The sequence below is a fragment of the Lipotes vexillifer genome, unplaced genomic scaffold (genome assembly GCF_000442215.2).
Source record: "Lipotes vexillifer unplaced genomic scaffold, Lipotes_vexillifer_v1.1 scaffold1728, whole genome shotgun sequence".
NCBI classification, from domain to species: Eukaryota; Metazoa; Chordata; class Mammalia; order Artiodactyla; family Lipotidae; genus Lipotes; species Lipotes vexillifer.
The window spans coordinates 416,488-430,673 of record NW_006784330.1 but is presented as its reverse complement, the minus strand read 5'-3'; the positions used below and the strand labels follow the sequence as shown (position 1 = coordinate 430,673).

Sequence of the window (14,186 nt, the reverse complement as noted above, 5' to 3'; positions counted from 1 at the left end):
GAATACTCATTCTTTAAAAATACGCATGGATCATTCACTTATCACACTTTTTTATCACAATGCAATACAATTAGAATTCCCAGAAACAAAAAGATAATAAAAAAAGAATATACTTGGAAATTAAAAGAAAGTAGGTTTTAAAGCCAGTGTGTTATCATCATATTTGGGGGAAAACTGGTATCTGTCTTAGGCATTGAAAGAAAAAGTTGGAAAGAGGTACTAAAAATGGTTAAGAGTGGTTATTTATGGTTTGTTGGGTTACAGGTGATTTTAAATTTTGCTTTATTTTTTTCCTGTAGTTAAATCTGTTTTTTCTTTTAACATCTTTATTGGAGAATAATTGCTTCACAATGGTGTGTTAGTTCCTGCTGTATAACAAAGTGAGTAAGTTATACATATATATATGTTCTCATATCTCTTCCCTCTTCCATCTCCCTCCCTCCCACCCTCCCTATCCCACCCCTCTAGGTGGTCACAAAGCACCGAGCTGATCTCCCTGTGCTATGCAGCTGCTTCCCACTAGCTAGCTATTTTACGTTTGGTAGTGTATATATGTCCATGCCACTCTCTCACTTTGTCCCAGCTTACCCTTCCCCTTCCCCATATCCTGAAGTCCATTCTCCAGTATGTCTGTGTCTTTATTCCTGTCTTACCCCTAGGTTCTTCATGACCATTTTTTTTTCTTAGATTCCATATATATGTGTTAGCATACGGTATTTGTTTTTCTCTTTCTGACTTACTTCACTCTGTATGACAGACTCTAGGTCCATCCACCTCACTACAAATAACTCAATTTTGTTTCTTTTTATGGCTGAGTAATATTCCATTGTATATATGTGCCACATCTTCTTTATCCATTCATCCAATGATGGACACTTAGGTTGTTTCCATTTCCTGGCTATTGTAAATAGAGCTGCAATGAACATTTTGGTACATGACTCTTTTTGAATTATGGTTTGCTCAGGGTATATGCTCAGTAGTGGGATTGCTGGGTCATATGGTAGTTCTATTTTTAGTTTTTTAAGGAACCTCCATACTGTTCTCCATAGTGGCTGAACCAATTTACATTCCCACCAACAGTGCAAGAGGGTTCCCTTTTCTCCACACCCTCTCCAGCATTTATTGTTTCTAGATTTTCTGATGATGGCCATTCTGACTGGTGTGAGATGATACCTCATTGTAGCTTTGATTTGCATTTCTCTAATGATTAATGATGTTGAGCATTCTTTCATGTGTTTGTTGGCAATCTGTATATCTTCTTTGGAGAAATGTCTGTTTAGGTCTTCTGCCCATTTTTTGGACTGGGTTGTTTGTTTTTTTGATGTTGAGCTGCATGAGCCGCTTGTATATTTTGGAGATTAATCCTTTGTCAGTTGCTTCATTTGCAAATATTTTCTCCCATTCTGAGGGTTGTCTTTTGGTCTTGTTTATGGTTTCCTTTGCTGTGCAAAAGTTTTAAGTTTCATTAGGTCCCATTTGTTTCTTTTTGTTTTTATTTCCATTTCTCTAGGAGGTGGGTGCTTTATTTTTAAAGAGCTTTTCTGTATTGTTAAAGTTTCCTACTTGGATCATGTAAGCATGTACTTTTTTTCTAATTAGAAAAAAATCAAATGAATTTTACTTAGGATGAAGTGTAGAATAATAACTTGCCTAGGCTATTGCAATAGCCTCCTAAGTGGTCTCCTCATTTTCATTCTTGCCTCCAAATACATCCTCTTCTCCAAAGAACTTAGAATAAAATTCAAGTTCCTAACCTTAGCCTGTAAGGTTCTATCTGACATTGCTCCAGCCTAAATTTCCAACCTTACCTCCAGTCACACTTGCCAGATTCATTCTACTTCAACCACACAGGCTTTAATTTCCTTGAACTCTACGCTCCAGGTTCTTTCCATCCTGGGTCTTCACATTTGCTATTCCTTGCACTTAGAAGCCCTACCACCCTCCTTCCCTCAATACTCTCTTTGCCTGGCTAAATCTTAGTTATTCTCCATGTTTCAGCTGAGTATGAAGTCCTTAGGGGAGCCTTTTCTGACCTCCGTCCCCAGACTAGGTTTGGTTTCTCTGATATTCTCAAAGCACGCATTGTTTTCCTTCATACCAATAATAAACTTGAAAATATGTGTTTACTTGGTTATTGTTGGTCTCCCTTGCTAAACTACTTGCTCCATGAGGACAAGGACCACATCCGGTTTGCTCATTGTTATATGCCCAGCACATAACTTAGTGCCAGGCATGTGGTAAATGCTCAGTGGATATTTGTTGAAAGAATGCATTAATGAGTGCATGAATGAATGACTAAATCTTCACAATCGCAACTAGAGATTATAAAACCAAAAAGGGAGGTAAAGAAGTTCATGAAGGAGAAGGCTAGTAATATGCCACAATCATGGTTTTAACTTCCTTTTGTATTCTCTTTTTCTACATTTGCTTTAATGGACTATTCCCCTTTAAAGAGAGAAAAGTCCTGTGAATTAGCTTAAAAACAAAACAGCAACGACAACAAAGTTGTTACTTCTGAGGCCAAGGACAGTGAAGTAGGATGATTTGAAGATGGGTATAAATTACTGGATCACATTTCATTGTCCTGAAGCTCTGTTTCATTATATAATTGATACAGTACAACATAACCAAAGCCCAATTCAAGTTGCCCTGGATATGCTCTATCTTCTCTTCCAGGGACAACTTGTACACATTCAGTCAGCTTGAGTAATAATGGTCTTTGTAATTAGGGCCACTACATCGAAAGAAGAGATACATTTTCCACTGACTCACTGTTGCTCTCTAGAAAAGAAAAATATTGGCTACTGCTTAGGCTTACTCCAGAGGTTAAAGCTTAGGGTATGATCTTAAATTCTTAAAATACAGCCTTTTAAAAAGATGTTAAGAAAGCAAAGTAGGACACTCTTAATTCTGCGACACCATGGACTTAAATCCACAGACACTAACTTCTTTTCAGTTAATCCCACCCTCAGAAGAAAGTCATGGTGGTTAATTTCAAAGTCAAATTCTCTACAAGAGCTTGGTGTTTTAACATAACCACTTTTTCCAAAATCTCAGTCTTTTCCTTCTATTTGATCTAGTCATAAACTAGATGCTTCATAGTTATCTGCATAATTAAACCTAGACAATATCTGCTTGAGTATTTAGTCCCTTAATAGTTCACATGTTTCTGCTGTTTATCTCTTTTCAAAATTTACTCCCAGGTAACTCCAGAGTTCTACAGTGAGGTGTGAGACCAAGTCAAGTTATTCATAAATAATTCTAAAGTAAACTTATGCAATACAGTACAGAAGAGGCAGGGTACAAATTCATAACATAAGTATGTCCAATTACGAATAAATATACGAAATGAGAGAGAACACGATTTGTAAATGCGCCACACTTTTCTTTATATTCCCTTTAAATGCCAAGAAATTCAATTAATATAAACACAGTATTCATAAAGGCATTGTTAATAATTATTAGTGCACAAAAGGAAAATATTTTTAACTTAAGTAGATCCAAACACTGAGAACAGGACCGAGGAAGCCAAACAACACTGTGTGCTCAAGAGTATTTCTTATTCAAGTAAACATGTTGTTAGTATGGCACATCAAACTGTTATTTGTATACTCCAGAACAATAGTGAGAGCCTAAACAGAGAACACTCGAAATCATTTGATTAAATCAACAAAAAGGAAACTAAATAAACTTTTCTGGTGACAGTAATGACCAATTGCTATGCACCTGATTGTATCATGGTATAATCAATTGGCTTAAGTTCTTCAAACTACTGAAATAAGTGGACCATCAATTTCATGGTCATATTTCAGTTATTTAGCTGACCATGTAGTAATCTAATTGGTTAGCCTGTAAATTCTATCCAGCTATCACTATAAAAATGGAATAGCTTATTAGTATGAGAAAACAGCATTTCCTACTAGATTAATAGAAATGACTGTAAATGATGAGAATAGCATTAGAATTGAATTTAGGCCCTGCCTGAAATATGTCAGAATAATAAAGAGAAGATAGAAAACATTAACCAATTTTTTCAAAGTTTTTAAAATTTTTTATCAGTGGTATTTTACCACTTTTCCTCCTTATTCATGTTGTTTCAGAAGAAATTAATAAAATCCAACTCTCGTTTCATAGTCATGGTGACCTCGAGAGTCTCAGTTTCAGCGATATAGAAAGCTTTGGCATTGCTGCATTCCACAGGATGGGGAAGGGTTACCAACAGCTTCCTAAAAAACAAAACAAAATAAAAACCTAGAATCAGTGATATCAAGACAATGGGAAGCAATATATATCACCACAATGTTAGGAACCAAAAAACTATTTAGTATACCATTTTTTTGGCCTTAAGAATCCAACCAGTGGTTTTGACCACCCCTCTTTTTTTCTGAATTGACCTCATTTTGCATTATATACACATAGTCTCAGGCTATGTTTATTGGCATAGAAATAGAACCATTGCAACTTTAAGTTGGCTGGATAGATCTATTGCCAGTCATACTTATGTGTAGATGGAATGTGGCTGCCTGATAGAAACCTGAAAATTGGAATGGTTCTAAATAATTCTGCTAACACAACTGAGTCTCTATTACTACATTAAGTGTAGTTATTGAAATTCAGGCCTGGAATGATTTCAATACCAGATCAATGAAAGTGCTTTTCTCTGCCTGCTTCTGTTCTTTCTACTATACATTGGCAAACATTTCCTGTGAGAGATTGCTGAGTGTAGTTTGCAGTTTATGGCTCAGCTGCTGGATAACTGTATGCTTTAGATGCATGGCTGGGATGAGACATCCATAATTCTGTCATAGTGGTATGAATCTGAATTATGCATAGTGTCGGCACATGCTGGTATCTGAAGAAAATTAAATACATGAAACACTTGTTATCTCACATTCTCAGTAGAGAAGGCTTGAGTATCTCTATAAAAAGTGGACAGAAAAGCTCTTTTAGAAGGTATAAGATCCAAATCAGTATAGGAAATGTGGTAATTTTTAGGGGTACTTATTGAATACTTGTACAAAGAACTAGTATTTGAAAACAAAGCCCTTGAAAATCAATTGCTTCTTTGCTCATTTGCAAAGACCTAAGTTCAGGAAACTGGGCTCATTAAAAGTATTTATCACACATCTCTGGAACCTATAGGAGGAATTTTCTGTTACTCTTGTTCCATTCCAGATATTTGGGGTAGGAGAAACAACTCTCTCCACTTGAAGTAATGAAATCGCGATGTTTCTTAATATACCCTGTAATATTTGGCATCTCAAAAAAAAAATGGGTGCAAAAACCATTTAGAGTCCTTTTTTTTTTTTTTTTTTTGGCCATGCTGCCCAGCTTGCAGGATCTTAATTCCCTGACCAAGGATCGAACCTGGGCCCACGGCAGTAAAAGCACAAATTCCTAACCACTGGACCACCAGGGAATTCCCGAGAGTCCATCTTTTTAAAGTTGTTTACAATATAGGTTGTACTAGAGTTAGATTTGCTTTATCCCTTATTCTACAAATGATAGTATATTCACTTTTAAAAGAAAGCAAAGCTCAGTGGTGGTAGCTTCATTGCACTAAAAGACAACTAAAAAAATCAGTTGAAGGAGTTCCAATGATAATGTGCACTTCTCTATCCAGAGAGAAATAAATTCAAAAGAGACAGTGGCCATTGGAATGATCCATCTATCCCTGCATTTTTGTCTAGTCCTTAGTAGTACAGCTTCCCATACTAAAATTTTGAGTAGAAACTGTGCAACTTATTTAGGCTCTTAGAAGAAGGAAAATACTGTGTGATATCTGAAGTGAGAGTTATATTTTAAACAATATAAAATTCTACTAATACTTAATCATATACAATTCATTGAAGAACACGACAGTATTTTATTTCGGTGTCCCCCCAGTGTCTAGCAGACTTCATAAATGTTTGTTGACTGAATGAATAAACGAATGAAAAGCAAACAGGTCACCACAAAATGATATTTGAATAACTGGTATAAATTAGTACTATAATAAAATATGAATGAACATTTAAACCCAATCCCTCTGCCTCTACTTTGAAAAGATATTTGCCTTTTAAGAAGCTACAGTTTAGTCACTGATCAAATGTTTATCCAGTGTTAATTTTCATTAGAAATTATTTAGATGCAAACAATAATATATGAAAGAAAACCCCAAAATTATCTGTACAGTGAACTCTATAGACTTACATGTTTACATTTATTTTAGAGAATTCAAGTTGATGTTTCCTTTTTTTTTTTTTTTGCGGTATGCGGGCCTCTCACTGTTGTGGCCTCTCCCATTGCGGAGCACAGGCTCTGGACGCACAGGCTCAGCGGCCATGCCTCACAGGCCCAGCCACTCCGTGGCATGTGGGATCTTCCCGGACCGGGGCACGAACCTGTGTCCCCTGCATCAGCAGGCGGACTCTCAACCACTGCGCCACCAGGGAAGCCCCAAGTTGATGTTTCTTGCAAGAGATTTAAATAAAGGACAACCTTGTTCTGTGCATGTTCACATAATGCACTTTTTATTTTATGTAGTTAATAAATTATTTGATTTACATATCTGGGATAAAAAAGGACATGGCCTTTTTAATGTTTCCTATTGGAGACATAACTATTTTCAAAGAAAGTGCAGAAATAGCTACTGAGCTGCAGTTCACTATTCCATTTAGAAAACATTTTTTTAGGTGTTTACGTCTTTGAATATCAGTCAACTCTCAATCTACTGGGTTGGCCAAAAAGTTCGTTCGAGTTTTCTCGGAAGACGTACGGAAAACCCGAAATAACTTTTTGGCCAATGCAATAAATCAAAGGAGCACAGCAAAGGTGAGATAATCTAAAGCAACACACAACCAAAAATTAACTCATATTTGTCTTCAGAGTGTGTTTTTATTATCACATTCAAGCAATTCATTTATGATATTCTTAGAATTCATCTTAAAAACTAATGAAACCCCATATGAAGATAAAGTCAGGAGATTCTGAGACATTATACAATTTCCCCTATCTTTCTTCCTTTCTATCTACTCCATGTTGGGAATCTACATACCAAAACAAAGTTGTAAAAAATGGAGAATTCAGCAAGCTGTTTTATTCCTTTTTGATCTACAATGCTAAAATTCTGTTTTATTTATAATTTTAATGCAATTGACTATCAATAGACTGATATTACTAGTCAATTCAGTTAAAATAAATTCACTTGTTTTGCCTTATAGATACATTAACAGAATGTCCGCTCTTATCTTTCTTGGCGCCGGTAAGCATAGTGTTACAGGTGTCAAAGTTAGAAACTAAAGAAAGTAGATGTGAATATCAATAAACTAAAAAACAAGACACATTTCCAATAATACAATTTCAGGTAATAGCATGGCTCCAAAGCATGTTCAAGTGTTTAGGAAAAGTGATAAAAACTTTAATTCTATCTTCTGTCTTCTATCTTAATTAATGAATCTTTTTCTTAAGAGACAGCACCTTCATGCACTGAGCATTTAATGTATAAGTACTGTAAGATCCAAATGACCTAGTGCAGCCTACATTCTATGTGGAAAAATATCTCTGTGTGAGTCTTTCATTTAGTGAGCTCTGATAAATATCTGGAATGACAGCATAGCCAGAGCAGCTGCCTAAAGATGGATGGAAACGACAGTGAGAACTGCTAGGGGAATGGAAATTAACTCCATAGTGTGTAGATATGTGTGTGCTTTTAACAAGTGCACAAATATCATGAAAAATTTGACGGTTCATTTAACCAACTTTCCTTGCAAAGGTTGTGTGGAAGAGTAAATGCGTGTATAACATGTAATTGAAAAAAATTACAATACTCCTTGAAGTGAATGGTAGGAATAAGGAATGTAATTTTTATAATATGAGACATTTTTTTGAGTGAATACATTTTTGAAATTATATTAAGTAATGAGAAAATATTTGTTATGTATTCATCTGTAGATCATTTGGGGTTAAATGCATCTACTGTAGAAATCAAGGTTAAGCTATGCATGTTATGTTGGGTTGTTTACACACAGAAGTCTTTTGTACCAGAGATCTAATTTTGTTATTTTCTTGAAGCCCTACAATCAACAAAGGACAATTGTAGGTACTGATAATGGAAGGAAGAGAATGTGCTAGGAGCTGACTGCTCCCCACACCCAGTTTGAAATGTCTATGAGTTACAAAGAACCACTGCACTCAACCAAAGTGTGCTCACTGCTATACATCCAGATGAAAAGTGAACAAAGCAGTGAGATATTTAGACATTTTATCTAGCACTTGCCAGGTTCTATAGATTCCCTTGTTATAGAGTTAGTTTTGAGAGACAGGGCTGATTTATCCAGGTTTCAAGATAAACATTTTTATCAGAATTTTACCGTATACATTTTGTTTGGGGAACATGATTTGAACTTGTATAATAACAAGACTATTTTGAAAATATCAAATGTTTAATTGAATTATTCCATTATCATCTGCATTATTTTTAAATGTATTCATGCAACTTGAGGATCTAGTGATAAATTAGCTGTTAGAATTTTTGTTTTAAGCAATTAATAAGACTTTTTGTTGATTTTTAGATGAATATAATCAAATTTAACCTTAGAGCCCCACAGTATCCAATATGCTTAAAGATTGCTTCTTTCATGCCATCACTGTACCAGAAAGCCACATGCAAGACTTACAACTTAAGAGATTTTCACCTCTAGCTATTTTTCCTGACAGATAAGCAAACTGCATCTGAATGTCAAGGACTATGTCTTGGTGGTATCAACCTAATCCAAATGTATGCATGTAAAGTAGGAAAAAACCTAGGTATTTACAAATATATGTTTATATTACCTAGATCAAACATCTGAATGATTGACTTTTTCACTTTTCTTCAGACTTTAGGAGTGATACAAAATAATTACGTACACTTTTATAAAGGATATTGACTAAAGATTCATTAATATTATAATATTCATTATTCTAGTTCTAAGTTTTACTCACTTATTAGGAGTACGGAGGTCAAGGGTCATTTCCTGAATGTTGATTTCAATTTCAGAAATGTTCGTATTTGGCAGTTTAACTTTAATCTGAAAGAGAAAATGAAAAATACCGTTGACTTGAGGAACAGTTAATTTGAAGAGTGCAGTAAAATACAGGGGAATGAGAAGTAATACTTATTTAATGCCGACTATGTGCCAGACTATGCTCTTTCCTCATACCAATCTTGAGAAGCAGTGATTATTACCCCCATTTTACAGATAGAGAAACCAAGATACAGAAAAGTTTAGTGAGTGACCCAAGGCAACTGTCTGTAATTTGACTAAGATCTATCTGCCTCCAAAGCTATTATAGAAACACTTTGGTTACATGCCTGTACATTCATTGCTTGAAGGTGCATACTAGTGCACCTGCTAGAGTTGGGGACCTTCAACTACTTTTATCACTGGGTACTTTGTATAAAAAGTGGTTAGTTCTCATGTTGGGTGTGGGTTGGTGATGCCATGTTGTAGTCTCCTGGTATAAAATCCCATACACATTTCCTGGAGAAATGTAGGGGTCCAGAATAGTTGTTAACAGAACAAAAGAGAAATAACAATATGACCCCTACACAAAAATGGGACTATTTATTGATTTAGTAAGATTTCACTTAAAACTGTCTCATCTCAGTTATGAGCTAGAAGACTTGAAACATTGGATATCTGGTGAGTTCAGAGCTGGAATAGCAAGCATAAAAGCAACAGGTTATAAAGGAAATACATATCAAATAAGTAGTGGGAAAAATTAGAATTCCTTATAAGAAGCTTAAAATAGGCAATAGTGTTTTTGTGATAGAAAGTATGTGAACAAATACATGTCTGTGAGTTATATTTTACTTTATTAAATCTGTATATAAACAAACATTTGTAAATAGAGCTCTATAGGTCCTACTATCTAAATATATCCTTTAGTTAATATTTTCATTAAACAAAGAATTACCTCCTAATTTATATTTTGAAAATTCATATCTTCTTAATTAGAGATGCTTTGAATGAGAGAAATAGAACATTCCTCAAAGAGGTAGTTATAGGGGCTCTACCTCAAATTAAATGAGCAGTCTACTGGACAAGAAAGACCTATTCTTACTTCAATAACATTCAGATCTGATAGTCAGGTTGAGATGTTCTTTAGTTGCAGGATGACTCATTTCACCTGGACTAAGAAGTACAAATATTTGTTTCTTTAGTTTGAAATGTTTATCTCTTTCAAGGTAAAACATTATTTCCCCAGGGTTGAAATGACATTTGAGTAAGGAAAAAAAAATTATGACAAGTGAAATTTAGATACAACTTTTGGGTAGAACTTCAAAGTGGTTCTTAAAATTGTTTGCAACTCTAGTTAAGGGTAATTCAGAAACAACTCATTAATTTTTCCTCTTGAGGAAATTAAAATTGTGTACTAAAATGGTTTCAGAGGAGGGACAGGAGAAGGAACAAATTAAGTTCCTTAATGATACACATTAATATCTCATAAAGTAGAAGATTCAATGAAGAGTCAACAGAGAAACTTCTCCTGAAACATGAATCAGACTTCTTCAGAAATACTTTTATTGAATACCTGGAAAATAGACATTGTTATTATTGACTTCGAACTGACTGTACCCAAGACCTAACTTGCCCAGTATTAGTAAATACAGTATGTCACTGACCAAACAAAGGGATTGATGTTCCTCTCTTTACATAGGAGGCAAACTGAATTCATTTCAAAGAAAAATTATTTTAATAGGTAAACTAATGAAAATTGCTAAAAATGTCATTGGGAAACTTTCAACCTTTTGGGAGCTCAACCTTTGGAGTCAAACTTGGGCTTGAATTCTGGTTCTGTCACATATTATTGCTTATTAGTTATCTATTGTTGTATAACGAAAACCAATTATACTTCCTCCCCCCTTAATTTAATGGCTCAAAACAACAATAAACTTTTATTATCTTACACATTTTTCATAGGTTAGGAATTCAGGAGTGGCTTAGCTAGGTAGTTCTGGCTTAGTTGGGGTCTATCATGAGGTTGTGGTTAAAATACTGGCTGAGCTGCAGACATCTGAAGGCTTTACTGGGGCTAGAGAATTTGCATCCAAGGTGGCTCCCTCACATGGCTGTTGGCAAGAGGGCTCAGTGTTAGGGGAACCACTGACCAAAACCACCCGCCCTGGCCAGGCCCGACAGTAACCACTTGCATGAGTTATCTTACAACAGGAGGTCCTGGTAAGGAATGCGGAACTAACAAGCTACTACCAACCGAAGAATTCGGGAAAGGTTAAAAGGAGACGTCAGTGCATATGTCCTACCAGTCTCCCAGAATCCTCCTCGCTGGAATCCATCTTGGCTGAGCCATGCGCACACCAGCAAGAAGGACCCTGAGTCAGAGTGACTGGCCAGAGACAACCCGGAAACTAACCCCATTACCATAAAACCTGAGGCTGAGAGCCATGTGGCAGAGCAGTTCTCCTGGGTTCCGTTACCCTGCTGCTCGCCACCCAGGTGCCCCTCCCCAATAAAGTCTCTTGCTTTCTCAGCACGTGTGTCTCCTTGGACAATTCATTTCTGAGTGTTAGACAAGAGCCCACTCTCAGGCCCTGGAAGGGGTCCCCCTTCCTGCAACATCTGTTCTTCACCACATGGACTTCTCCAAAGGACTTAGGGCCCTGAGTGTCCTTCAGACACAACAGCTGTCTTCTCCCCAGAGTGAATGATCCAAAAGTGTGAGAGAGAAACCATGCCTTTTTAAAAAATGTAGGCTCAGAAATTATACACTTTCATTTCTGTAATATCCTATTGGTTATACAGGTCAGCCCCATTCGATGTGAGAGGGGACTACACAAAGGGATGAATATCAGGAGGTGAGAATCATTGCGGGCCATCTCAAAGCCTGGCTACCACCATACCCAACCCTAACTTCAATTTACACTGATGCCTTCTGGCCTTATGAATAAAAAGTAACCGGAAAAGAGTCCACTAATTTAAAGTTTGTGAGATCCCTTTTTCCCATGTTCAGCTTGTCTTCGGGCAAGTAGTTGAAACTACTCCTTTAGTCTCTCTAGGAATTCACTTTGGGGCTTTCCTAGAAATGGGTAAATGTAGGTCAAATTACTTACAAATTGTTTTTCATTGTCATTCATTTATTCTCCTCTATGTGTTGTAACAGAGCTGGCTTAATATGCCAAAACCTTTGGGGTGGGGTCATTAATGTGAGATTGTCATTTTGGGTTTTAAATTTCCTCTTTATTGTCTTGTTCTTATGCTAAATTTATATGATAAGGTGGTTCTTAAAATCTATAAGTGATTAATACAGGCTCCTCAGGTCCTCTGATGAGTGTCTTTGATCATATTTTAAGTTGTTTGAAAATTGAAATGAGAAGGCCAAACAGCAAGTGTTCGTTGGAGATCAACCATTTTAGGCTTCCTCCTGAACTGTCATTTCCTGAATGCCAGAACAAAAGAATAAGTGATACATACCTTATATATATAACTTGACCAGTCTATGCTACCTACTGAAATTTTAGTGAAGCTTAAGATATACAGAAAAATTTGGCCTGTCACTTTGGAAGATAGTCTTACTTTACAGGTTCTAGATATTGTAAAAATATTTTCATTTGACAGAAATACAGCAACTACCTCCAACATACTTGATTTTTAGCAAAGAAATTAAGACTATATGAGTTTCCATTTGAAACATAACAACATTAGTAAACTTTGATTAACAGAAAAAGTTTGGGTAGGACCCATTCTGAATTGCTTCAGTGATTTAATTTCCCATTGTTTTACTATGGAAATGCAAGTGAGATATTTATTCCATTGCAGCCATAATAAATATTTTATAAAAACTCTCAGGAACAATGATAATCTATAGGAAAGTGAAAAAATTTAAAGGTGATGGATCCCCCTACTTTGAAATTGTATAAGTATTTACCTCTGGAGAATAAAAATATAGAGGTATGTGTTCTCCAAAACTAGGACACAAAACCAACAGATATCTTTTAATATTAATGGATACATTTTCTATAAAGTTACCATGGTGAAACATTCCAGTACTATATGGCCATGTCTGTTTCATAAGATCATGGAGCATGACTCCTCTCCTCTCACAGGAGTCAAGAGTAAGCTCAGCTCATTCTGGAGTAAGAACACTCATCTACAGGACCTTCATACTTCTATTGTTTCCCACACTCATCCCCAAACACAGCCTCACCACCGTTATCTGTCTTGAGACTACCAGAACTAAATTCATTATACTTTTATCTCTATGTGTCAAAATACAGGAGCCTCAGATTTCCAAGTCCTTCCTTATCACCTAATAATTACCATCTGGTCTTCTATTTTGTTTCCATTTCCTACCCCTTACCAACTCATGTAACCCTCCCATCTGGTCTTCTGGAACACATAGTACAACATGCCTTATTTCATAAGCCTCTTTTAATATTCTCCACAATTTTTCTTAGTTTAACTGAAATCTGGATCTCCCTTGATGACAGATTCCCTTATAGTCTTCTCAATTTGTGCCTATTTTTTTTCCCTCTCAATCCCCTTATATCACCGGGCCTGCCCACTTCCTTTCAGCTTTTTAAAATAAATCTCGTGTCTTTCACACTATACCACCAATTACCCTCCTTGTTGCAACCATCTACCAATTCCTGGGTCAGACCTCCCACCCCAATTTCTCTAAGAATAGTTCTTTGTTCTCTACTGATATTTCTACCATTAACTGCTATCTTAAATATTGGTTACTTAAATATCCACTTACATAACATTTCCACCATCCTAGCCTCACTTCCTGATGAGGTGAGAGGCCTTCAGGTCTTTGAACAAATATTGCCTTCTCAGTGAGGTCTTCCCTGACCATGCTATTTAAAGTTGCAGCCACTACCTACACTAGTATTCCATATCACTGCCCCTTGCTCTTTTCCCCTTCACAGCATGAATCACCTTCCAATGTACAATAAAATTTATGCATTTATTTTGTTCATTTCTCTCTCCCACTAGAAAGTATGCTCTGTGAGTACAGTGATATTAGAACAGTACCTGGCACATCATAGGTACTCAATAAATATTTGTTGAGTAAATGGATAAGTGAATTTATGCAAAGATGTTTCAATATTAAGAAATTGAATTTACCAATAGATCAAAAGTAAAAACATCATATGATTTCCACAAATCTTAAAAAGACATTTAATCAAATTCATCATCCAT

The 14,186-nt window shown here is 35.9% G+C and overlaps 1 protein-coding gene across 1 annotated transcript in view; it reads right to left on the bottom strand.

Moving 5' to 3' along the window:
* Positions 1 to 4,096: 4,096 nt before the first annotated feature.
* Positions 4,097 to 14,186, bottom strand: part of DNAAF6 (dynein axonemal assembly factor 6) — a 44,109-nt gene continuing 34,019 nt past the window's right edge. The window contains exons 7-8 of the mRNA XM_007456710.1: positions 8,965 to 9,050; positions 4,097 to 4,226 (exon numbers count right to left, since the gene is read on the bottom strand). Coding sequence (XP_007456772.1) covers positions 4,097 to 4,226; positions 8,965 to 9,050 — 216 coding nt within the window. The remainder of the gene's footprint in view (positions 4,227 to 8,964; positions 9,051 to 14,186) is intronic.